The 26,508-nt window shown below is 47.2% G+C and overlaps 1 protein-coding gene across 2 annotated transcripts in view; it reads left to right on the top strand.

Annotated features, from left to right (window-relative positions):
- The window catches only part of RFX7 (regulatory factor X7), a 45,457-nt gene extending 19,905 nt beyond the window's left edge, over positions 1 to 25,552 (top strand). For both annotated transcript variants that reach the window (XM_083475565.1, XM_083475566.1), the window contains exons 2-9: positions 601 to 634; positions 4,300 to 4,382; positions 4,922 to 5,044; positions 11,762 to 11,878; positions 12,427 to 12,511; positions 13,518 to 13,725; positions 16,442 to 16,737; positions 17,781 to 25,552. In XM_083475565.1, coding sequence (XP_083331691.1) covers positions 601 to 634; positions 4,300 to 4,382; positions 4,922 to 5,044; positions 11,762 to 11,878; positions 12,427 to 12,511; positions 13,518 to 13,725; positions 16,442 to 16,737; positions 17,781 to 21,152 — 4,318 coding nt within the window. In that variant the 3' untranslated portion in view covers positions 21,153 to 25,552. The remainder of the gene's footprint in view (positions 1 to 600; positions 635 to 4,299; positions 4,383 to 4,921; positions 5,045 to 11,761; positions 11,879 to 12,426; positions 12,512 to 13,517; positions 13,726 to 16,441; positions 16,738 to 17,780) is intronic.
- The last annotated feature ends 956 nt before the right edge of the window (positions 25,553 to 26,508 follow it).

Raw genomic sequence — 26,508 nt, 5'->3', positions numbered from 1 at the left:
ATTGTGGCAAGACTTTCCAAGGCGCAAGTGGGTTGCTCACCGGCAAATTTGGAAAAATGGGGAGTGGGGGCAGAAAGCAAGCCTGTGGTAGAGAAACGTGGAAGCAGGAGGAAGGGTCTGCTGGGTGCCGTAGAAGACAGGCAATGACTGAGGAAGACTTGATATTATAGTCTGCCTTTTGGGCAGCAGAGAAAGCCATATTGTGTAACTGTGTGTGGTTTGTAATGCAAGCCGGCCAGCAAGCGCCAGGTTCCTGCAGTGGTTGTTGCTGCCACCTCCAGATGGGAAAACACGTGGATCCTATTTCTGAATAGTGGGACTTCTCTGGTGCTGGGTTAACAGGTGTTCAGTACCTCCTGGCATTAGCTCTTAACATTTGCCAGGGAAAGAGTGGTGTTTGGTTGCGTCTATATCAGGAGCGGTTTTTCTGTTAAGTCTTGAGATGCCATGCAGATTGGTTGGCCGCTAAATGAGGCAAAACGCAGCGTTTGGGTTCTTGCTTATTGACAAAGGTTGTGCTGCTATAAATCTTTAAATAAACCTGCAGAAATAATGACGGTGAATATTAACTTTGTGTTTTCTTTTTCCTTCACTCTCCAGCAAAACTGTACAATCTAAGGTGGACTGCATTTTGGTAAGTAGCCTTGAAACCAAAGTTGCTTTCATATTCACCTAGTTTGTGCAGGGAGTGAGCCTTCCAACTCTGTCATACGCTGCCAGCTTCTTTAAAATACCCCAGGCTGGGACGCTTGAAATGGAAAGCTTTCTGTAGCTGACAGGGAGCAAAAGTACCCTCCTCTTGCAGAGCAGGCTTTTGTCTCATCACATGGAAAACAGACCCAGGAGTAAGCTAAAACTAAATCTTTTATTTAACAACACCAGCCCCTGCTTGTTTTATAAGAAGCCCGGAGAAAAAGAGGTGAAAGAGAAACTGAAACTCACAACTCAATAAGGCCTTTTTGCTTTCTGGGCCTAGAATCCTGGGAATTGTAATTAGTTAAGGGTGCTGAGAGGGACGTGGGTGGCACTGTGGTCTAAACCACTGAGCATCTTGGGCTTGCCGATCAGAAGGTCGGCGTTTCGAATCCCTTCTACGGGGTGTGTCCCCGTTGTTCGGTCCCTGCTCCTGCCAACCTAGCAGTTTGAAAGCACGCCAAAAAGTGCAAATAGATAAATAGGTACCACTCTGGCGGGAAGTCAGGGGTCCCTTTACCTTTTATATTTAAGAGGTTCCAAAACTCTTTGCAGGACCCAACCAGCAACCAGCCAATTTTTTCTCCACCACAGAATGGGCAGGAGGCGCTTGGGCCTTAATCTTTAGTGGCAGAATTGCAATCTCTCTCTTTCTCTCTCTCTCTCTCTCTCTCTCTCTCTCTCTCTCTCTCTCTCTCTCCTGGTTTCCAGCAGTGGAAAGAGAGTAGAGAGCCTTCTCTGATTTTTAATATATACATTGACAATGACCACTAATAAAGTGATTTTTTGTCTTCTGGTAACTCAAAGGTTTATCTGGGGCAAAACAAGGGGTGTGTGTGTGTGTTTGGCAGAACTCCCTCTTGCACTTTGACATGCTTTTGAACAGCTCCTGCCAACCTAGCAGTTCGAAAGCACATCAAAGTGCTAGTAGATAAATAGGTACCGCTCTGGCAGGAAGGTAAACAGCGTTTCTGTGCACTGCTCTGGTTCACCAGAAGCGGCTTAGTCATGCTGGCCACATGACCCAGAACCTGTCTGCGGACAAACGCCGGCTCCCTCGGCCTGTAAAGCGAGATGAGTGCCACAACCCCAGAGTCGTCTGCGACTGGACTTAACTGTCAGGGTCCTTTACCTTTTTTTTTTTAAGGGTGCTGAGAGTTTTTAGGAGACCCCGGTTCCCATCACAGTTTCAAGAATACTCCTGGGAAGATAGATTGACTGTTAAACCTGTTATAACTCTTAACAACTCTAAGCGCACTCTTAGCAAACTGCACCTCCCAGAGGTCTTTGGGGGAAGCCATGGCTTTTTTTTTTTTTAAAAAGAAACTTTATTAATTTTCATAATAAATGCAAAATACCAACGGCATCAAAGATACTGATACAAAAGTAAAATAAAAAAATTGGAAGACTAGACTGGATAAGAGAGAAGGGAAGAAAATGGAAAATAATATCCTACATTAATTTGTGTGATGCATCTTTTACAATCACAGTCCAAGGCACCTAAAAAACACTTTATCTTAATCTTCTAAAATATATACTCTCCACAAACCTAATGAGACCATTGTTCAGTCTCTGTGATATATATCAAATATATAGACTAAATAGTATAAAAATGATCTGAATTAGATTCTCTCCTAGTTACTTTTATTTGATTTGTAAGGTGTTTAGAGAGAGCTAGACTGTGTTTTAATTTGTTGGAAGCTGCCCAGAGTGGCAGGGGTGACCCAGTCAGATGGGCGGCATATAAATAATGTAGTAGTAGTAGTTAAGGAAAATTCTGGGTTGAGAGACTACTCAACAGCCCAGCTCCTTGGGGTACCAGTCCCCCGTGGGTCCATGCGGCCAGTAAACATAGGAAATTCCAGCCAAGCAATTTGGAGCAAAACAGCAGTCAGTAGGCTTAGATCCTTTATTGTTGTTCAACAGCAGCGAGTGAACCCAGAGCATGGGGCGACATTGATTTTTAAAACTTCCCACCACATCCCAGAATACAGTTTGCACAGCATTATTGATACATCATCTTTACATCACTGACGTGTCACCAAAGGGGAGGGGTAGACAGGAGTTACACTAGTTCAACCTTGGCGAACATGTCCAGACAAGTCCTTGGTCCAAGATTAGCATAGGCAAAACATGTCAGGGCAAGACCCAGGTATAAGATTAGCATAGGCAAACACCTCTGAAGTCCCATCACCCAAAGTACAACAGAACTTCCTTTGCATGTCTGGACCCCCATGCAAGACTGGAGATGAGATTAGGTTTTCCTTGGCCAACAATCAGCTCAGTAATTGTCACTTCTGGTTACTTCCTGGAGTCCCTTTTTCAAGGGCAAAATAGCGTTGGAATGGAGGAAACTGGCAAAGGAGTCGATTTTATATTATTTTTAAAGCTAGGTAACTTCCCTGAGCTGTCAAGTTGAAAGGATACATCCAGGCATAATATTTGTAACATTTTACAACTTTAAAGATGTGCCCTCCCCCATAATTTCCGTAACATAGTGGTGGTAGTAGTAGTAGTAGTAGTAGTAGTAGTAGTAGTAGTAGTAATATATCCCTGACTCTACCCAACCAATAATTATCAACCAAGGGAACTGAGCAAGATTTCCATTGACAATCTGTTGACATTCATGCCACCACTAGTAATAGAAATACCAGTTTCTTATGAAATACTGTGGGATTTGTATTGCTTTTTATCAAAAGCCAAAGTTGGCTTTTGACTGGATCTGGTGTTAGTGATTGATCTATGATTTGAGGGATAGTGCTAAAAACCTTTATCCAAACACTATGTAAAACTTCACATTCCCACCACATATGAATATATGTTCCAATAGTATTACTGCTTCACCAGCATAGTGAGCAGATGTTTGTATTGATTTCTGAAAGCCATGTCGGAGTCCAATACCACCTAAGTATTGTTTTTAGAGTGGATTCTTGAATCCTAGAAGATAGTAGTTTTCAATGGAGCATTTACTCAAATTTGAACCTACTCATGCTCATCAATCTGACATTTAAGGTCACTATCCCAGGATATCCTAAGTTGCTGGGAGGAGCCAATTGCCTAGCTTATTAGCAACTTGTAAATATTGGATACCAAGCCTTTAAAATTCAGAGATATTTGAGCAACTAAGGATTCAAAAGTAGAGAAAGCAAACAATTCTCTTTACAAGGTAGAGATATAGCATATGTAGTAATTTGAATTAACTGTGGTACATTTCCAATATTTTCCTTTAGGGTAGACATGGAAGGATGACTGTTAGGAATAATATCCATAATTGTATAAATTCCTGCTGCCTTCCATTCTTTATATTGTACATATTTATCTGTAAGGCAGAATGATGGGTGGTCCAGTACGGGAATTAAAAAGGATGTAGGCAGAGCTAAATGTGAACACCATATTTAAAGTGTTTAAAGTGGTATGATACCAATTTAAATGTATAGTGCAGATAGGGCCTAAAAGATTGAGGACACAAGAAATTTAGAGAAGAGTTCTGTATTGATTGCTGAAATTGAAACCATAGCAGTTTAGCTGTAATTACATTTTGTGCAAAAATATGCACTCACTCTCTTCGCTACTGACTGTGAACTCTGTTAAAAATTCTGTATTTAGCAAGAAGTTGAGAAGTTTACAGATCTACAGAAACTCTACCTCTACCTTCAGCTGCCTTCTGGTCCTAGCAATGGAGAGAAAAGGTATGTACATGTCAGAATAGTCATATAAGTCACATTTGCTGCCTAATTTCCTGTTGTTTGATGTGACAAACAGATGTTTTGTTGAAAGGCTGCTAAGGAAGTTGGAAAGACAAAGAAGTCTGTACCTTGTAGCAGTCTGGCTGTGGCTCTGTCCCACTGCCTGGGACCAGACCTCATCATTGGGGTGGGGTTAGGGTAACAGGCATGATGGAAAAGTGGGGTGGGGGTACTGCCTTTGATGACCAGCTCCCTCCCCTTGCTGTCTCTGCCATTGTGGGTGGTACCTTTTTGTTCATTAGATATTATCTTACTCTTCCTTCGATATCTCAAAAGTGCACCTATATTTGAGGTGTTGGAAACAGGCAAAGTTGCTGAAAGCAGATTGGTTAAGAGTCCAGGTGATCTATTGAAATTGGAACCTCCAGGGAACCCGAGTCTGCCAGTCTGTCCTTTCTCTGGCTTAGGATTCAGTACACACTGGATGGTAATATAGCAATAATAAAAGTCGTCCTAATTGATCCTCTTTTCTCCTGGCTCAGCGATCAGCTGTCTGTGTCATCCAGCCGCGCCCAGCAAATGCACGCCTTCTCCTGGATCCGTAACACCTTAGAGGAGCACCCGGAGACATCCCTCCCCAAGCAGGAGGTGTATGATGAGTATAAGTGAGTGTTTTCAAATGTATTGTGGGGAGGTGGGTTTAGTTGGGCATTGGGAGAATATCAAGGAGGAGGGTGTCCCTGATTAAACAATGAAATACTTACTTGTGCTGCAAAGCAGAACAGCACTGCACAAAGCCGGGGAGGGGAAGCCCTCTTGAATAGTGGAGGGCAGGGGTCGGCAACGGTTTTTGAGGCTGAGCCGGTCCACTCCCTGGCAGACCTATTGGTGGGCTGGAGTGTGCGCACCCGCGCCCGCTCGTGCGCTCAAGCTATTTCCAGTGCTCTTCCAGGTCGGAAGAGCTTATGCGCATGGGCGCTTCTCTGTCCTGTGTACACTATTTTTGGTGCTCTTACAACCTGGAAGTCGGTTCCCGCGGCGTGGAAAAAGATGGCGCTGCGAAAAAAGCATGGAATCCCAACGCCGATCCACGGAACCCACTGCTGCCACACACTCGCCTAAGTATCAACAGTGATGGGCAGAGCATGGCATGTGTGTGGCAGCAGCACCCCTCCCAGCTGTCTGAGACCACCACCTCACCTTTCTTCATGGGCGGGTCGGCCTTGCTGCTAGGTTCTGTCTCACTAGGAGAGTTGCACGGGCTCAGCCAGACAATGGCAGAATTGCTCGTTCAGCTTTCAGGTTCAGTGTGCTGGCAAACGTAGCCGAGCGTCTCTCCTCCCGTGGCTTTGTAAATTATTAATCCCCGTTGTACGGCCTATAAAAGTGATCTCTTGACCCACAAAGGCTGCATGGTAGATGGCCGAGGCAACAGCGCTGGGGTGTGTGTGAACCAAAGGGCAACAGTAAAAGCTATTTGAGTGCCGAAATGTATTAGATGGAAGTGGGGTGCTTGTCTGGGCACGGGAAGTGTTTCATGCCCTCTGCTTTATGCATAGCACAGTATTAGCTGGTCGTATTTTCAGAATCATTTGCTGCTTCCCACATAAGGTGCTGGTTGTCACACCCTAAGCTGTGCACAGCACTTCTGCACTTGCTAGTCCGGCATGAAATTCTTCCCCCTTTTAAAGGCAGCCCTGTGGGTTCTGCCATGCCCTTTCCCTTCTGCTTGAAGGCTTTCCCAAGGAAACCCCCAGAGGGGGTCCCCATTACAGGTGTGTCTCAGATGTGGTCCTCAGCAGCTGAGGAAAGCAGCCTCTTGGATTCTCCCCTGGAAAGGTCACATCTGGGCTGTGTGGGCAGGCGTGATGGGCGCTCCAGTGTCCTGCCTCCATTGTTAACTTGAACTGCCACTCCTGCCTGTTTCCTGCTGCACTTCCAAAGAGAAGGGAGGACTTTTGGGGACAGGTTATAGCTTAGTAGTAGAGTGCGGGCTTTGCAGGTGGAATGACCCAAGGAACTTGTTTGGCTCGGGATGATGGGAGCTGGAGTCCTGCAGCATGTTGGACCACAGGTTTGCCATCCTTGGTTTAAAAGGTGCATACTGCTTTTCCAGAAAGCAGTCTAAAGCAGCTGATCGACTCAACATAGATGGCCCTCATTTTGATCCTGTGCCTGATCCCCTAGTTTTTTTGGGATTTTTGGTTGCTTAGCACTGGAGGGGCTGTAGCTGAATGAATGACCGAGCACATGCTTTGTGTGCTGAAAGTTGTAAGTTCAGTTCCCGGCACTCCCAGTTACCAGGGCTGGGAAAGACCCTTTTCTGCCTTGGCAAGCAGCTCTCTGTGGCCTAGTCAGAGCATACCACTGACCAGGACTTTGGGGAATTAATAGCTGGACAGTACCATGTTGGCTACCCTGGGTTAGATAGGCCAGTGATTTGGGGACAGGCCAAAGCTATATGGATGGATCAATCTATGGTCTTAGTATATAATGTGCATTAGCAGTCTAAGACAATAGCCAGTTATATCTGGGCAGCATAGTTTCCTCTTTCTAAAAAGGGCTGTGTGTGTTTGGGGGGGAGAACAGGCTTGTCCTTTTTTTTGCTTGGCTTTAGCCAATTCCAGTCCTTCTTAATGCAGGAGCAGGAAGCTTCCTACCTGCGGGTCTTATGTACAGGTATTACAAAAGACTGACTACAGTCTTTGGAATATGTACTGGCCAGGAATCAAAGATCACATGGGAAATGTTGAATTGTTTGTTCATCTGAAAAAATTTGTAGGCTGTCGGAGGAGCACCGTTTGGAAAACTTGTTTTGCCTTTCTTGTCCAAACGTGGTGCAACATTTGTGAAAATCATACTTATAAAATATGAAAGGGGGTGGGATCAGACCTATTACTTAGGGACACTTATCCATTATATGCAAGCCTCTTTGAGATGAACAGAACCTCTCCAAACTGAGGCAATGGGCTGTGAAATTGCAAATGCAATTTAGTGTAAACAGGTGTAAAGTGATGCACATTGGTCCTTAGAGGGGGGGAAAATCTTCGTTTCACAGTTATGCTGCTGGGGTCACTGGTGGTGACTGACCAGGAACAAGACCTTGGGGTTGTAGGGGATAGCTTGATGAAGGTGTCGGTCCAGTGTTCAGCAGCTGTGAAAAAGTTGATCCAGGAAGGGAATAGACTTCCAGGACTTCTGGGGAGGAAGATGGCAGACTAGGCATCTCTTGTGAGATAATTATGTGGTGATTAAAGATAGCCAAGCCATAAGTCTTGGTTGTCACACTCTCTCTGGGAAGACAGAGAGAACATCTGATTCTCTGAAAAAGCAGCTTTCCATGCTGGGAGACTGAGAAGTTTTGAGGGACCCAACAGGGGTGAGTAACCTAGACCAGAGGAACTGCTCAAACACCTCATAGTAGTCCTCAGAGTGAGTCCTTAGGGCGTAAGGCCAGCAAAACCGCCATTTATTTTAATTACTTTTGAGACTGTTAGAAATTATAACTGAAGTGATGGTTGAAATTTGAGTCTGGAATGTGAACTGATTCCTGGCTTAAGAAGAGACAATCATTAAATAGCTGGATGCAAAACAGAAAGCATGTTTTAATTCTTTGTGTCTAAGAAAGATTCTAAATGGTTAAGGGGTGTTCCAACTGTTAGAACTCTTTATTTTATTTTGTTTTATTTTTAACCTTTTGTCCCTCTGGTGAAAGTGCTGGCTGCAAAAGTTAAACTAGTTTATCTATGCTACTGTGGGAAAAGAATGTGGTCTGGAGACAAGGAAACTAAGATCTTAAGGTGGAGATTGAATTGTTAACAAAACTAAGAACACTCAGTATGGCAGAAACACTGTTGGGCACCCCATTGGCTGCTAGCATTGTGCAGCAACTACTATATGAGCAATTAAAAGAAATCAGGGCTGAGATGGATGACATGGTGAATGAAAATGGAACAGATAAATATGTGGCTAAAGAAGACACAGAACCTTTGATTAATAATACTAATAAAGGACTGTCAGAACAGGAGAGTGGAATGGTAGAGCTGAAGGCAGTAGAAGATGAAATGGAAAGGACCTTCACACAGGTGACTGGAGCAGTGAAATAGTCAAGTGGTGGAGTTACAATGTTGGAGGAGTGGAAAGAAACCATGGATGGAGAGATTAAGAAATATTCTGAACTGGCAGAGAAAACAGCTGAGAGGAAAAGGATTTTGTGTACAATTTGGAGTGAATTTAGAGGAAAATGATACCAAGTCTCTAGTGACTTTCCTGGGAAAAGAATGGAAGAAGATTTCCCCCCCCCCCAAACTAGGTTGGAAATCACAGCCAACAGAAAATGGAACCAGAAGATGTGGAACTAGGTGTGAATTAATGAATCTACAATTAGTAAATAACCATGGATTACTCTTTTAATATATGGCCACAGTGGGGAGTCTCCTGTGTCAATAAAGGAGGTGGATTAATAGTTTCTCAACATGGAGGAATTGTTGTTGAAGTTCCTGGAGGCAAAGTCATAATGCTGGATTGGAGAAACCCTCAGACTTTTTGTGTGGAAGGAAAAATGAGTGAACTTGAGATGTCTGAGTCTGAAGACTGGGAAAATACTTCCTAGCAGGAAGAGGAACAGCTGGATATCATCCTGGAGTGAATACTCTGAATAATCTTTATACATATAACTGACAGATGGAGAATCAGAAGCCTCTATTCCTTTCTTTTATTTTTTCACTCTTTTCTTATCTTTATCTCCCTGTTCCTTTTTCTTCTTCTTCTTTTCTTCCCTTGCTTATGTTTATTTGTGTCTCCTACTCTGGTTCACTGAGGAGATTGTACGCAAGTGAAGGTGAGGACTGGCCGGTGAAGGACCCTGTGTGAGAGGCAGGGAAGGGAAGATCTCCCAGAATGGGAGGCTGAGAGAAGAATCCCCAGGTGAGAGAGAGCTGGGAAGGTCCACCCCCTTCTGTGTGAGACAAGAATGGAGTTCTACCTCTGAGAGAGAGCTGTGTATTTACTTTGGGTTTTTTGTTTTTTGCTTTTTAAAATTTAGATTAGTTTGCTTTTTATTTCATTGTATGATGAAAACGTTTCCTCAAAAATTTATGTGGAGAAAAATAAAAAAACAACAACTGCCAGTATCGTTATGCTGTTATACATATATGTGGTTGAGACCATACTGGAATGCTGTGTACTCTTCTGTTGCCTCACCTCTGAAAGGATATTGCAGAGCTGAAAAAGGTTCAGAAAATGGCAACTAAAATACAGTGGTACCTCGCAAGACGAATGCCTTGCAAGACGAAAAACGCGCAAGACGAAAGAGTTTTCCGTTTTTTGAGTCATTCCGCAAGACGAATTTCCCTATGGGCTTGCTTGGCAAGACAAAACGTCTTGCGAGTTCTTGCGAGTTTGTTTCCTTTTTCTTAAAGCCCCTAAGCCGTTAATAGCCACTAAGTCGCTAAGCCGTTAATAGCCGTTAATAGCCGTAAGACGAAAAAACCACAAGACGAAGAGACTCGCGGAACGGATTAATTTCGTCTTGCAAGGCACCACTGTAATTAAGGGGTTGGGGCAACTCCCTTGCAATGAATGGTGACAATATTTGGGGTTTTTTAAATTTTGGGAAATGGTGACTAAGGAGAAACATGAGGTGAATAAATGATGTGCAGAGAATGGATAGGCCTCTCTCATAATACTAATGAATCCAATGAAGCTGAATGTTAGGGCAGACAAAAGGAAATATTTCTTCACATAGTTTAACTATGGGATGCAATCCTATGAGATGTAGCGATGGCCACCAACTTGGCTGGTTTTTTAAAAAGGATTAGACAAATCCATGGAGGGTAAGGCTATTAACAGCTACGGCCCTGATGGCTGTGCTCTACCTCAACATGCCTTTGAAAACAAGCTGGTGATCGCAGACGAGGAGAGCCTTCTTGCCATGTTCAGGACTGCGACATAGCGCATCATAGCGGACAATGCGGTTGACTACTGTGGGAATGGAATGTGGGGCCAAATGGACCCTTTGGCCTGAGCCGGCTTAAGTTGTCACTAGACAATCTCATGGGGAAATTATCCTGGGGAGGGGATGGGATCAAACTGTAGCTCGATTCATGTGCTCCATAAAAACGGTTGGAGCTGGTAGCCTGGAGGCAGAGTTGGGCAACCAGGTGGCTAGACCCAACCAAGTAGGCATGCGGGGGGAGACAGGGCAAGGCAGCAGCCTCTGTGATTGACGGGGACCCCTGCAGCTAAGGCCCCTGTGGGGCTGTCCTGAGAGTGAGCCGCCTGGTTTTTCCAGGGCTGCTGACCCTGTTTCTTTGGTACTCCACGAAAAGGCCAAAGCACTAGGCATGTGGATGCGGCCTTAAGTGCTGCTTTGCTGACCTAGATAATTTAATACTAATTATTTATTATTTCTACTGCACCCATCTGGCTGGGTTTCCCCAGCCACTCTGGGCGGCTTTCAACAGATAAAAACAAGATAAAACTTCAAACATTAAAAACTTCCCTAAACATGGCTGCCTTCAGATGTCTTCTAAAAGTTGGATAGCTGTTTATTTCCTTGACATCTGATGGGAGGGTGTTCCACAAGGCGGGCGCCACTACCGAGAAGGCCCTCTGCCTGGTTCCCTGTAACCTCACTTCTCGCAGTGAGGGAACCGCCAGAAGGCCCTCAGCGCTGGATCTCAGTGTCTGGGCTGGATGATGGGGGTGGAGATGCACCTTCAGGTATACTGGGCCGAGGTCGTTTAGTGCTTTAAAGGTCAGCACCAACACTTGGAATTGTTCTCGGAAACATACTGGGAGCCAATGTAGGTCTTTCAAGACCGGTGTTATGTGGTCTCGGCGGCCGCTCCCAGTCACCAGTCTAGCTGCCGCATTCTGGATTAATTGCACTTGCTGAGTCACCTTCAAAGGTAGCCCCACATAGAGCACATTGCAGTAGTCCAAGTGGGAGATAACTAGAGCATACACCACTCTGGTGAGACAGTCCACAGGCAGGTAGGGTCTCATCCTGCGTACCAGATGGAGCTGGTAGACAGCTGCCCTGGACACAGAATTGACCTACGCCTCCATGGACAGCTGTGAGTCCAAAATGACTCCCAGGCTGCGCACCTGCTTCTTCAGGGGCACATTTGCCCCATTCAGGACCTGGGAGTCCCCCACAAACACCCACCCACCCCCTGTCCCCCAAAAACAGTACTTCTGTCTTGTCAGGATTCAACCTCAATCTGTTAGCCGTCATCCATCCTTGAACCGCCTCCAGGCACTCACACAGGACCTTAACCGCCTTCACTTGTTCTGATTTAAAAGAGAGATAGAGCTGGGTATCAGCCTTGCCCCAGTCCTGCTCTCATTCATTTCTACTTGCTTCCCTTTTGTTTCAGGAGCTATTGTGACAATCTTGGATACCATCCGTTAAGTGCTGCTGACTTTGGGAAGATCATGAAGAATGTCTTCCCCAACATGAAGGCTCGCCGTCTAGGCACAAGAGGAAAATCAAAATATCCTTTGTGGAAATGTTTTTGAAACCATTTCACTTAACTTTCCTGGAAATCAGGGTCAGCATCAAAGGGTGGCATGCCACCAGCTGGGGACCCCCAGGACCTGTTCCTCCTCTTCACTGTGGCAGACTGCTTGTTCACCTGTCCTTCACTCTTTCAAGGAGGCAACAGTGGCAGGGAGGAGCAGGAGAAAGAAGGCTGGCCATTTGCTCATTGACATTGTCTGGCAAGAGCAAGCAGACACTGGCAGTGGTGAGGCAAAGGTAGCTTTGGCCATGAGCAGGGGGAGCACAGGGGGGCAGTTTGCCTCACTAGAAGAGTGGGGGTCCATTGAAGGCCTGGAAGGAAACAATAGAAAGACAGAGCTCCTCTCTTAACCCTTGATCATTTTTGGATCACGCCTGCACTTCTGCCCTTAAATTCAGAAAGGACGTTCTGTTGACCAATCAGCTTTGTATCTATGTTAGGTCTGTGTAAGAAAGTTAATTTAATGCAAAGGGAAATAGTGCGATTTTACAATTATTTACACCTTAATTTTTAAAAATCACGTATTGCTATAGTGGACTTCGGAAGAAAGCTTTTGTGCAGATGCCGACACTCCCCAACCTTGACTTCCACAAAACTGCCGATGGGGTAAAGTAGACACCTGAGCTGTTGGGCAGAATGATTAAGACCTTTTAGGTAGAACAAAAAGGCTTTAAGGAAAGCTGACAGCTTAGCACTGCAGAATTAAAGATCACTGGGTTTGCTTTGCAGAAGTTGGAATGTTTAAAACTAAGGGATTTCCTTATGTAGTAAATGGGAAGGAGGCACAACCATAAGGTCAAAGACTCCTCTGACACTTGTGGTTGTTACATTTCACGTACACATTGGGTGGGAAGAGAACAGCTCCTCTGCTTTCAGAAATATACTGCATGTCCCTTTGGAAATGTGGGGGCCAGGTGCCTGCCACAAGACACAAAGAGCATGTTTTCACCATATATTTTTGCATCTGTCCAAATGCAGATGTGTCCATCTCATGTCTGCAAGCAGTAGTGTGGGAAATGGCATTAAAAGAGGGGGCAGATTTTATCCATAACTTTTTTTTGGGGGGGGGAGCATCTTTGGGGGCCCTCCAGATGTTGCCACACTCCCGACTCCCATAACCACCACCCGTAACCATTGGCCATGTTGCCTAATGGGGACTGATGGAGACTAAAAACATCTGGAAGTTCCCCGCAGGCATTCCATAAGCACTTTTTTGAAATGAGCAAACCTGATTTCAGTTTCCTTTTGTTAAAATGGTTACTGAAGCTTGGGGCTGTTTTTTTATCGGGTGTAGGAAATTTTGCAGAGCCACCATGACAGTGTCTGAAATAATTTTAAAGGGCTAAGTCAGAGTGGAAAATCCACTTCAGGTCCTTCAAGAACCCCAACATAATGCCAGAATTCTCTTACTTACCTTACTATGTTATGGAAGGGACACCATGGAGCTTGTGGCAAAAATAGCGAACAAACAAACCCTCGCCCAGGCCTTCCTTAAGCAGCAGCTCAGTACTAGCCCCAATCTCCATGGCTAGATTGAAATGCTGTGTACTTTTCACATACTATAGCGAAGCTGTTGCTGTTGCTCAGGGTCTCCTTTTTGTTTTTGTTTCAGCTGGAAGGGGCAGAGTCCGCTGGGCACCTGCAGAGTGCCGACGAAGAGGTGGTGTCAGCTGCCTGCCAGCTGGTCTGCCAGTGGGCCCAGAAAGTGCTGAGCCAGCCCTTCGATTCCGTCTTGGATCTGGCCCGCTACCTGGTCAAAAGCCACTACATAGGCACTAAATCAATGGCAGCTTTAACTGTGATGGCTGGTGCCCCGGCAGGTGAGGAGGTTTGGCTCAGTGCACCACTTGATGTGCTGTTCCTGGGAGGAGAAAAAATGTTGGCGTTTTCCATGTTATAAGGGTTGGAGGGTTCATATTCCCCTGCTATAAATATGAGCGTGGTGGGCCTGTCAGCATCGCCCCTGAGCCAGTGCCACCAACTGGACTCATCCACTTCAGCCCCGACTGGGCTAGGCGAGCTGGGTAACACTTCCAGAGACCACCTTCTGCACAGGAACAGGTCAAAGTGCTGTGGACTCACAGCTTACGAGTTGTGAGCACCGGATTCACTTCCACAAGAAGACAGTCGTCACACAGCAGAGTATAGCAGAGCATAAACGACTTGGAGAGCAGCTCTGTAGAATATCTTCTTTATTCTATCTACAACTATAATACATAACTATATACAGAGCTAAATGAGGTCTAAACGAAAATGCTGAACTGCACTAAGTGTCTGCAGCTGCTCTTAGCAGCAACCTTATCTATACACACGGTCTCTCTCTAACACTCAGTCTATCTCTCTTTGATGTAAGGCTGGAGCGGAATAAGTAGAGAGCAGAAACCGCCCCCTCCTCTCTGAAGAATCAGCAGAGAACATCAGCAGATTATTGGATATGGGTGGCGTGAAATCTCCTCAGGGCCCATGCTGAAATCTCAACAGATTTCTCTTGGAAAAGGCATTTTGGGACTTTTGGTTCATTCATGTTGGCCTGTCAGTAATCTGGTTTGGGGAGCAGAGTTTTCTCTGCACTGGCTCCAAGGATTATTGCATGTTGTCTGTCTGTCTGTCTGTCTGTCTGTCTCTCTCTCTCTCTCTCTCTCTCTCTCTGTGTGTGTGTGTGTGTGTGTGTGTGTGTGAGTGAGTGAGTAGTTAGAGTTCCATTATCCTGTACACTGCTTAGAAATACTAAACATATTAGTGGTTTGGAAATACTTCTAAAGAAAGAAAGAAATTTTAACAAGGGGGCCACTTGGGACAAATTCCTTCCTATATTAAATTGAGGATGGTACAGTCCCTGCAGTGGGATCCTGCTATTTTACCTGATAGGTGGGTTTTCTATATGCAGGGTATTTTATTATGAAACGTCACATTTCCCCACTGTATGACCGGAAGCAGTGCAGTCTGAGGAAGGCCTTTTCTCCTGAAAGTCAGTGTGCCACTTGGCATGCAAGTATCCCTTGTCTGCCTGGGAAACATTTGGTCTCTTGTCTAGAGCTGCAGCAATGACTCAGCGTTGGGGGGGGGGGGGGGGAACAGGCCTAACTCTGCACCATGGAAAGACCCACCAGCTATCTGGTTGCAATACAAACTCCTGCAGCAGGTGGACTTGACAATCGTTTAGTTGTTGTTATTTCCTTTTTTTTCTCAAAATAATTTTTATTGATTTTAACATATAAATTATAAAATGTACCACAAAACTTATCACTTATACAATCTTTTTAGACTTCCATCAGCACCTCTGATCATCCATCGTTTTAACCACTTCTTATGCATTTCTTAACTTTATATTGCCTTTACATCTCTTAACAAATCATCTTCCCTTCTCCATTTTTGCAATACTTCCAATAATACTCCTCACAAAACTTCTTGCAAACCTACAAACGTCGTCTGATCTTCACAAATACTTTTCAAATAGTCCGTAAATTTACTCCAGTCTTCCGTGAATTTCTGGTCCCGCCGGTTTCAAATCCTTCCTGTTAGTTTATCTAGTTCTGCATAGTCCATTAACTTCATCCTCCATTCTTCAATCATCAGTAATTCTCCTTGCTTCCATTTTTGGGCCAGTAATATTCTTGCTGCTGTTACTGCATATAAAAAGGGCTTACATTCCTTTCTATTGATATCACTCCCAACAGTGCCCAGTAAAAATGCTTCTGGTTTCTTTATAAATGTATATTTCAACATTTTTTTCATCTCATTTTACAAAGGTGAGGGACTTCAACTTCCATTCTCATTTCTGTATACAAGGAGGAGACTTGTGTCTCACAGAGATGTGTTCACTGGGGACCTTACAAAATTTATTCACTGCCACCTCCTGCCAGGCATTTGAGGTGCTCGTAGGCAGCAGTGGGAAACTCCCGGCCTTTGGGCCCAGTTAGGCCTGACACAGGTCCCAGCTTGGCTCATGAGGCGTTTCCCCACAAACCATGCCTGTGTGATGTCATATGTGGGGCAGGTATGTCCAAGACTACACAGGGATAACTGGAAGCTTAATGTGAGCTCCCAATTCACTACCATAGCCAAGGGTTAAAGCAAGGCCCTTTGAAGGCACGCACCCTGCACCAGTCAGCTGATTGGTGCCAAATGCATGCCTTTAAAGGAGGTTACTGCAGCAGCTGACCAGCTGTCACAACAACCGCCTTTGAACTTGGACAATAGCTGTTGTGGTTAAGCAGACTGTGTGGCTTTTGCAGTTGTAGTGTGGCTGATAAGCCTGATGTTGTGCTCCTCCAGGTACCTGAGGGCACAACCCTCTCCTCCTGCGCAAGTGAACCCGAACTGCGTCCGAAGTGCTCGGCCGAGGATTATGTGGGTCGTCGTTTCCCATGCTGGTGCCCCCCCTGCCATTTGGGACTACAACTCCCATCAGCCACAGCATCGTATGACTGAGCCGGCTGGGGCTGATGGGAGTTCTGGTCCAACACAGCAGGAAGGCTGGTGTAGGTGCTCAAATGGCAGGACTGCCTTACCCGCCCTCCTCCTCCTCTTTTCCAGGAATCAAAGGGATCCCCCAGCCTTCGGCTTTTGTCCCAACCGCGGAGAGCAATTCCTTCCAGCCCCAGGTGAAGACTCTGTCCTCCCCAGTTGATGCAAAGCAGCAGCTGCAGCGGAAGATCCAGAAGAAGCAGCAGGAGCAGAAGCTGCAGTCGCCTTTGCCAGGAGAGTCCCCGGCCAAGAAGGTGGAGGGCACCACCAGCAATGGGGTCACCAGCCTTTCCAATGGGAGCCCAGCCATCTTGTCTCCTCAGCCCATTGGCATTGTCGTGGCTGCTGTTCCCAGCCCTATAACGGTAAGCTGTTGGTGTGGATGTTGGTAGACACAGTGGGCCCTAAACCTTTTGCTGACCTCCCCATGGGCTTCCAGGTGGGTAGTAAATTGGGGTGGGGTTATCTTGGGAACTGCGTATGATGATTAGTAGAGGAAGACAGATGAATTCAAAGTCATTTTCTCTGGAGATTTTTTTGGGGGGAATACATGGAAGGAATTGAACTGATTTGTAGCAGGGGGTTTTTTGGAAATTAAATGGGGTTAAACAAATAGAAGCGAAAGTGATTTGGGGTGATCCAAAGTTGGGGTGCAGATTTATTGTAGAACTTTTCTAGTGTGATTTGGATCAGGAAATTATCTGGCTTTGCCTTCTGTGACATTTAAAATCTAAGCGTGAATCTATAAATAATAAACTAGCATTTATGGATTTTATGCAGGTTTGCGCCTGTGGCCCTGTGCTTTCATGTACCTTGCAAGATCCCTGACAATTGGGAAATGCAGCTATGCTCTCATTTCTTGTTCCTTGGTGAGGTCACCCGACGGTCGGGGGGGGGGGAGGAGTCTCCCTTGCTGAAAAAGTGGAATAAGGCAGGTAGAGAGGTAGGAAAAAGGTGCAGCTGAAAATCAACATGTGGCAGCCACAGGGAGTCACATGGAAGTTTGACGGTGGCAATGAAGAGATCCTTGGCGATTTTGTGAGGGTTGTGGACTGTCAGTGCAGCAGAGTGGACGAAAGATGCGTATCAGTGGAGAGCCCACTCCAGGAGTTTGGACAATAGTTGGTGGGGCAGGAGGTGTTGAGGAAGCCTTTTTCTGAGAATGGGGAAGAGGCACATGTGTTTGGAAGCTGCAGGAGTTGATTTTTGATCGACATGAGTGGGTTAGAGAGTAAAAAAACATAGGGCATGGGAGATTGTAGGGTGGGGGGCTGTGTCAAATAGGAAGTAGTGGAAGTGGACAGGAAGGAGACTTGCCTTCTGTAGACCAAATTCGATCTGTTTAGATTTGCTGGGTGACTGGTTTTATAAGAGGAGTAACTGGAACCTTATTTCCCTCCCCCAACAGGTGCCGAGGACCCGGCAGTTGGTGACGTCGCCTAGTCCTGTGGGTTCAGCCGATGGCAAAGTTCTCCCGCTCAACGTCCAAGTGGTCACCCAGCATATGCAGTCGGTCAAGCAGTCACCAAAGACCCCCCAGAATGTTCCCGCCAGCCCTGTTGGGGATCGTTCTGCCAGGCACCGCTACCCTCAGATCCTGCCCAAGCCTGCCAACAGCAGTGCCCTCACCATCCGATCCCCAACGACAGTGCTGTTCACAAGCAGCCCCATCAAGACTGTTGTCCCTGCTCAGCACATGAACGTGGTGAAAATGACCACCATCTCCCTCGCTCCGAGCAGCAGCAGCAGCGCCGGCAGCACGCCGGTCAAACACACGCCTTCAGTGGTCAGCGGTTCCGGAGCAGCCGACGAGCTGAGGACTGTCCCGCAGATTCAGAATGGGTCCGTCATTTCGCTTCAGTCTCCGGGGCCCAAAGCTAGTGGCAGTGGAGGAGCAGGAGGAGGAGGCTTGGCTCCCTCTGCGTCTTCGGTTGAGGTCAAGATGGAGCCAGAGGCAGCCCTGGAGGAGACAGTGCTGCGGAGCCAAGAGAACTCAGACGCCTCTAAACTTGCAAAGGTTGCTCTGAGCACCTCTGTTGGGCAGCAGAGGAAAGGTGAAGCAGAACTGTGGAAAGGTCAAGCCGAGGAGGTCCGCGGAGACGGGAAGTGTGTCCAGGGCTGTGACCCGAGAGCCGAGGAAGCAGGAAGGAAAAGCCTTGCCCAGCCCACTGAATCCCGTCCCGTTCCCACATTGGAGATCAGTCCTGGCACGATCACTCCCTCGGTTGCTATGCAGACCTTCTCTGGCACCAGCATCCCTGTGCCTCCCGGTGGTGACAAAGTGTGTGCTAAAAGCCCAAGGAAGCGGCTGCCATCTGCCTTTACAGACTCCCAGGGCCCCCCAGTCAAGAAGCTCTCTGTGGGGCAGGTCTCTGCAGCCAGCACAGAAGCCCCAAAAGCGGGAGGTGTGAAGAAAGTGCAGCAGAGAGTGGTGGCTGTGGCCAAGAGCGAAGGGGCTGCAGCACTTGTGCAGGTGCCTGGCAAGGTGACCATCAAAGTCCATTCTGCGGTGCCCAGCAGCTTAGTGACCACTTGCCCCCTGGACGCCGACCTTGTTCTTGACTCCAGCGATCCCACTTTAGGGCAGCAGCTGGCAGACTCCTCTTCAGACATCAAAGTGAAGTTGGAAGGGAACGTGTTTGTCTTAGAAAGCAGTTCCCAGCCCAGTGACGGCTTTAGCCCCAACATATGGCAGCATCTTGCAAAGAGCTCCGACTTTGCCCCTCTGAACTGCGAGCAGCAGCCGCTGCAGGAGGACGTCGGTGTTATGGCTCTCGCAGAACACGCTGGCGGCTCAGAGGCCTTGCCGAAGTCTGTCTGGGAGCCAGTGCACTTTGAAGGGCTCCAGCAGGCAGCTGCCTACGGCCAGCAGGTGCAGAGCCAGGGGCCAGAGCCCTCTCTGGAGCAGCAGCTGCAAGCGCAGGCGCCAAGCCAGTTAGCTTTGCAGCCGGAGCTCAAGGAGTTTGAGGATGCCGCCTCGCAGTCCAACGAGAACTTCTTCTCCTTCGACGACGACCTGACCCAGGACAGCATCGTGGAGGAGCTGGTGCTCATGGAGGAGCAGATGTCCATGAACAGCTCTCACCTGTACGGGAGCTCCCTGGGCATGGCCCTCCAGAGCCAGGGGGCGGCCCAGGGGGCATCCCTGTCCTCTCACGCGAGCAGCGCCCACTTCTACCACCCGATCCACAACAGCGGCACCCCTGTCCACACCCCAACTCCCACGCCCACCCCGACACCGACTCCCACGCCCACTCCGACGTCCGAACTCATTGCGGGATCGCAGGGCGTGTCGCGAGAGAGCCCCTGCTCCAGGATGGCTCAGACAACGCCCGTTGACAGTGCCCTGGGGAGCAGCCGGCACACGCCCATCGGCACGCCCCATTCCAACTGCAGCAGCAGCGTCCCGCCGAGCCCCGTGGAATGCAGGAACCCCTTTGCCTTCACGCCCATCAGCTCCAGCATGGCCTACCATGACGCTAGCATCGTCTCTAGCAGCCCCGTCAAGCCCATGCAGCGGCCCATGGCCACGCACCCCGACAAAACCAAGCTGGAGTGGATGAACGCCGGGTACAGCGGAGTGAGCAACCCGCCCGTCTCCAGCCATGGGATCCTCCCGAGCTACCAGGAGCTGGTGGAAGACCGCTTCAGGAAGCCCCACGCCTTCGCCGTCCCCGGCCAGTCCTACCAGTCTCAGCCACGGCACCACGACGCCCATTTTGGCCGCGTGACTCCTGTCTCTCCCGTCAGCAGTGCCGGCAGCAAGCAGGAGGGCTTCGCTGTGCCTGCGCCCCTCGACGGCAAAGGGGCGGGTTCCTCCCATAACAGCAGCTTCAGGTGCCGGAGCGTCAGTCCTGCCGTCCACCGCCAGCGCAATCTCAGTGGGAGCACCGCTTGCCCTGCTGGCAATGTGCTGCGCTCCAGCACGACGACGGCCGCGACCGCAGCGCAATTCGGCAGCCCCGTCACTCCGGAAGTCCACAACACGTTCAGCGCCGTCCACGCAGACGCGAGTGCCAGCAGCCTTGCGCAGAGGAGCCAGTCAGTCCCCTTGACCGTCATGATGCAGACGGCTTTCCCGCCTCCTCAGAAGCAGGCGAATTCTAAGAAGATAACAAATGTCTTGCTGAACAAGCTCGATTCGGATAACGATGACGCGGTGAGGGGCCTGGGGATCAACAACATGCCCTCCAACTACACAGCCAGGATGAACCTGACCCAGATCTTAGAAACGTCCTCTTCCACGTTTCCGAGTGCCAATGGCCAGAACGTGCTCAGCCCCAGCCCTTCGGTTTTCGAATTCCAAACACCAAGTTACCTCACGAAGAGCAGCAGCGCCGATCACATCCCTTTTGCTCCCGGAGATAACCAAGCACAATCGGAGCCTCTGGAGGAGGAGGAGGAGCAGCAGCAGCAGCAGCAACAGCTGGATTTCAGCAGCACCGTGAAAGACTTCCTGGATGAGGGCAGCCTCCAGAGCAGCCAGCAGCTGGCCAACCAGGTGGTTTCTGATCTCAGCAACGTGGCCTCCGTCTTCTCCAATGACATCAGGTTGGCTTCCGAGCTCTCGGGCAGCATTAATGATTTGAACACGCTGGACGCAAACCTGCTCTTTGACCCGGCTCACCAGCAGGGCCAGGACGATGAAGCAACACTGGAAGAATTAAAGAACGACCCCTTGTTCCAGCAGATCTGCAACGAGTCCATTAACTCAATGACTTCGGCAGGTTTCGATTGGATGGAGAGCAAGGACCATCCTGCTGTTGAAATGTTGGGTTGAATCTTTTTTTTAAAAAAAAAAGATTAAAAAAATTAAATAAATATATGTAATATGATGTATGTAGCACACTGTATCTAAAAGACAGACAGACACTTTGTATTTGTCTTAATGGAAGTGCCTCCCTGCAGCAGAAACATTGACTATGACTTAATTGTGGCATTTTTACAAAACAAAAAAAAAAAACCAACAACAAGCAACACCTTTTGCTCCACCAGCTGCTCTATTCTTCAGCAGGGAATATTCAGTCTTACCCGTTTTAAAGACTTTTCTGAAGGATACAGCCTGATCCAGAGCCAGTATTAGATTTTAAAAAATTTTACTTACCGAACAGCACTTTTTTGCTGTTGCAAAAGAAAAAGTGACCGGGGAGGTTCCAAGAGTGTAGTGAGTCTAAATTGCTAAGGAAAGGGGCTTGCCAGTTCCCCAGGCAGTGTTACCTGGCTGCTCCTCCCTCTGTTCATTTCAGCCAGTGCCGCCCTGAGTCCATTGCTGGGCTGCTGTTCCCTGGGTTACCAAGCAAGCTGCACTGGAAGGAGTGGAGGCCACGCAGCAACCGTGTTCCTCGGATGGAGAGGGCTACGTGCACTTGGGTGTGGACACGGGGCCCTTGCACATGCTGGCGCATCCCTTGCGCTGGAGGGCCTGCACACATCTCTGAGGAGCGAGCCTGTAGAGGAAATGGGGAAAGCCGTCCAGGAGGCAAGAGTTTCCTGTGTATATCAGCACAGGTTGCTTGGTTGGGTGACGGACTTTAAATGGCTGCTTCCCAAAGATTCTGGGCTCGCTATCGCCCCCTCTGTTTCATTGCTGTTAGAGAACCACAGAGGTGGGGGTCCCAGCTGTGGATAATGGCGGAGGAAGACTTGGGCAAAAGCTGACCATACAGCTTAGAAGGTGTGAGAACGCTATACCTAGACACCAATACAACTTAAAATGACAATAAAGGGCTAAAAGGGGGAGCGGCAGATAGGAACTATCAAGGAATGAGAAAGAAGCACTAAAATTTTATTGGGAAGTGTGTGGGGTGGGTGTGTGTGTGTGTGCTCTTAGCCTTCTTTAGTTGCTTGGAAATCGCAGCTTAAAAATCTATCTGTTTTTATTGGTTTTAATATCCTTGAGAGGAAATGTATTTCTGAGCCTTGAAACTTCATAAGACTTCATTCCGTTCTGTTTCCTATTTATTTATCAGAATTGGAGCAACCTGAAGTTAAGGTGGAAATGGCCCCAACCCATCCATTCTCGCTTGTAAACAACATTTAGGGTGCAGAAAAGCAGTTGCCTCTTCACTGATATGCAGCCCCTCTGCTCTTTCCCGAGAAGCTGATAGAAAGAACAATTTTCATAGAGCCATAAGTGCTACTAGATGCCAGGGGGTACAGACATGCCATGGGGTGTATTTCAGAAGCTACCCTACACAAACCCAATGGAAATGGATGGGGAAAGATGCATAGGTTTGTTGTTGCCCCATGTCCGCCTGTTGCAAGCGGATGTGCCCAGCAGGAGCTGCCCGGGGCGTGTGGCCATTGCCTTTCAAAGGGCTGTGAAGAGAGAACAGCCAGCCATTAGCCAACTGGGGCCTTACTCAGGCAGAAGGATCTGTGCCAGAACTGTGACTTCACCTGGAAAACCTTTTGCCAGATCCATTGTCCAAGGCTGCGGGAAGCTGTTCCCTGGGTGCTTGTGCTGTGTTTGCCTCATCTTGTAAGGTGGGCTGATCATTTTGCACCTGCCAAAACCCAAGTAAGGTGTCAGGGCCAGAATATTTCTGGGAAGGAGAGAAAGAGAGAGGAGCTGTTGCAAGTGGCTGCCCATGAGACAAAGCAAGCAAAAAATGCACCAGCCGGTCGTGGCAGGCTTTTGAGACTACCATCCGGTCAGGCGTAGATTGTGCCCTGATTGTTGGCACATGTAGGCCAGTTCCAGAGCAAAAGGTTTCAGGGCAGCAGTTCTGGTTAATGTGCTCGTGAGGAGGAAGCTTTCCCGGTGTTGTTGTGCCTCTACATTCAAGGTGCTGGAATCCAGGCCCCGTGACAATACTTCATTTCAGGCCCCACAGGGGTTGCCGGCGTCTTACTCCATGTGAGCCATAGCCAGCCCCTTTGGCTTCAGTGGGGTGGGGGGCAGGGAGTAAGGAGCAAGGGCCATGGGGAGTTTCCTGGCTGCTTGTGTATTCTTGGAGTTAGGGAAGCAGTGTATAGAAAAGTTGACTTTGGAGGCGAGGGCAAAGCAGCAACTACTTACCTGGGTACCCCAGAGGATTCCACAGCACATGCACCCAGTATATTGTGGTTTTTTAAAAAGGGAGAAATCCGATTTCTGCATGGTTTTTGGTTGTAATTTTTAAGATTTGTGTGTGCACACGTGTTTTTCATTAAATAAAAAAATCTGTAAGTACAAAGAATCAAACCAAACAAGAGATTTCCCCTTTCCATCTAGGTTTTGTCCTGGGTGGCAGGATAGCTGTGTGTGTTTGTGTGTGTGTTCTCACATCACAGGCCCTTAAAGGAGGCATGCTGGCGTATATTTTGAGCACTCCTTGGCAGAGAGGGATGCCTCCTTCACCCCTGCCCAGGCATTACTGCTGTGCAGATGGGTTCTCTGCCCCCCTCCAAGAATGGAACTCTTGGTTTGTCCCTAAGGTGATGGTAGTGAAGGTGCAGCAACCTGGGGGTGGGGGTACGTGTACATGTGCTGCTCACCTTCATCATCCGTCTGATGCTCCTGATTGGACAGCAGGGAGCTCTTGCCCACATCCAGATCAATTGGGAGTGGAGCACTTTTTTGACCGGTGACCCACCTGTAACCCAAAATGTGTTGGATACATTGTAGATGCAGGTTTGAGCATGGACTGTAATGTAGATACAAGCTACAGATGGCTGAATTGAAATCAATTTTAAATGTGAGACATTCAAACTATCATGTGACCACTATCATTTTGTCTCTCTGCTCCCCCCCCCCCCAATAAAAGAAAGGCCTGTTACCTTAATTTTGAAACGCCACTGGTAAATCTGACTGAAGCGATAATTCTGGGAATTCTGTGATAACTTAAAAGCGAATTGAATGGAAGTTAGGTTTGCAAGGAGGGCCTGGGGAACCAAAACTTTTTCACACACACTTCATGGTGCTAGACCCAAAATGGGGTTTTGTGTATTGTTGGCCTGTGCTTGTTTCCTCCGTGTGTTTGGGGTTGTCATGGGCAGCTTGCTGGACCCCTCCCTCTTCCTGGTGCTTGCAACCCCTTCGCTCTCTGCCTGCAGACAAGTCCCTGCTTCACACCAAAGCGTGCCATCTCCGGGGGAGGCAGAAGCCCCCTTCTGCCAGATAAGACCCCTGCGTAACAATGATAATTTTAGTTGTTCAGAGGGTTGCTCTCCTTGGCTAAAGGCGAATGAACTTGCACCCCCCATGTACAGTATTGCCAAGAATATATTTTGGATTTGGCTGGCCAGCCTGTTGGACTGTGTGGGGTTCAGCTATTGCACTAAGGCTTCTGTTGAACTGTGGCAGGCACATTCCTTAGGATAAATGCAACAAATTTGACGGCCCACGGATTATAAAAAAGAGAGAAAAACAATGACTACAGAAAACTTTTTTAATGTGTTTCATTATTAAAAGGCAAAATGTCATGCAAATGACAGGCAACTTGTCTTATGTAGCAATGTGCATTGATCTCAATGAGATGTTTCTATTTCTTATTCTCTTACGTGAGAATTTTACAGCAGGAAGAAAAAAAAGAACTGTTTTGTTTGCCTCACCATGTTAATACATGACCACCTGATGTGCATGCGTGTTCTCTTGACTTACCTTGTACAGTGCTAGGTAGACTCTTGTAACCCACTCTTTTTCATTATTATTATTTTTGCGCTGTATTAGATCTGGGTCTGTGCTAACCAGACAAGCATAGCTGAATCACCAGTTAGTTACATTTTTTTTTTTTTTACGTTTACTAATTCTGCTTAGTTATTGTTAAATACGTTACTTTCTCATTATCTTTATTGCTCTGGTGTTGGGGGGGGAATCCTTTTGGCATAATTTTTTTCATGAGAATTCATGAAGTAAAGAATTTGCAAATAATTGCAATAAGCACTGACTTTTGAACTGAAAAAGAAGGAAATTGTTTCTTGGGCAGTGCAGCATCTGAAGTTTATATAAAGTCTTGTACTATACTTTTGTGCTTTCTATAAGGAAAGAAGAAAAAAACCACCCTCTCTACCTTTTCATCTAGTGCACAGATTCTTCTCTCTCTCTCTCCCCCACCCCCGGTGTTTTGTTGTCTGTTGTACCTGCTGAAATGACAGTAGTTGGATATTGCAGTAGCATTTCAGTTGATTTTTTATTGAAAGTGCTCAAAATTTGTTTTTTTTTAATGTTTTCAGAAACAATAAAACATTTTATATTAATCCGGACTTGAGGAGCAATTTATTACATGGACACGGGTGTTAAGAAACGCTGCAGGGGAGGGTGTCTCTCTCTCTGCAGTGTGTGTGGGAAAGGGTATATGCAAGACCTATACAAGCCCCATGGAAACAAGCATTAAATGTGATAAACAAGAATGGTTCACATTGACAGGTTCCTTTGGAGCACTCAAACTGCCTTGCTTATGATTCACAACGTATGAAGCTGCTTTAGACTCGGTCAGACCACTGATTGAGCTAGCTCAGTGTTGTCTACACCTGATGGGCAGTAGCTTTCCAAGGTTTTGGATGGAAGTCTCTCCCAACCCCACCTAGAGATGCCAGGGATTGATCTTGAGACCTTCTGCATGCAAATTACGGTATATGCTCAGCTACTGAGCTGTGTTACAGATAGGTAGCAGTGTTGGTCTGCCATAGTCAAAATAAAAAAATTCCTTCCAGTAGCACCTTAAAGACCAACTAAGTTAGTTCTTGGTATGAGCTTTCGTGTGCATGTGAAGTGTGTATCTGAAGAAGTGTGCATGCACACGAAAGCTCATACCAAGAACTAACTTAGTTGGTCTTTAAGGTGCTACTGGAAGGATTTTTTTTTTATTTTGACTACTGAGCCGTGGCAATTCCAAAAATATGGTTATTAATTGGGGGGGTATGGTCTGTCCAAAGACTGGAAAACCCACTTTACAAAGTCACATCTCAATATCTTCCTCAGCTGGTGAGACAAATAACGGGGACTGTCCAACATGATGGACCAAGCAGTGCCAGATTACCAAATAGGCAGGGCCTATGGTCATAGCTGTCAACGTTTTCCTTTTTTTAAGGGAAATTCCCTTATTCCAAATAGGATTCCTCGCAAGAAAAGGGAAAAGTTGACAGCTATACTTATGGGCCCCACTCCTTTTCGGAGCCCCACGACAACTGATCAAAATAATACAGATTTGATA

The sequence above is a fragment of the Podarcis liolepis genome (genome assembly GCF_965112155.1).
Source record: "Podarcis liolepis genome assembly, chromosome: 14".
Lineage (NCBI taxonomy): Eukaryota > Metazoa > Chordata > Lepidosauria > Squamata > Lacertidae > Podarcis > Podarcis liolepis.
This window is presented reverse-complemented; position numbering and strand designations above follow the sequence as displayed.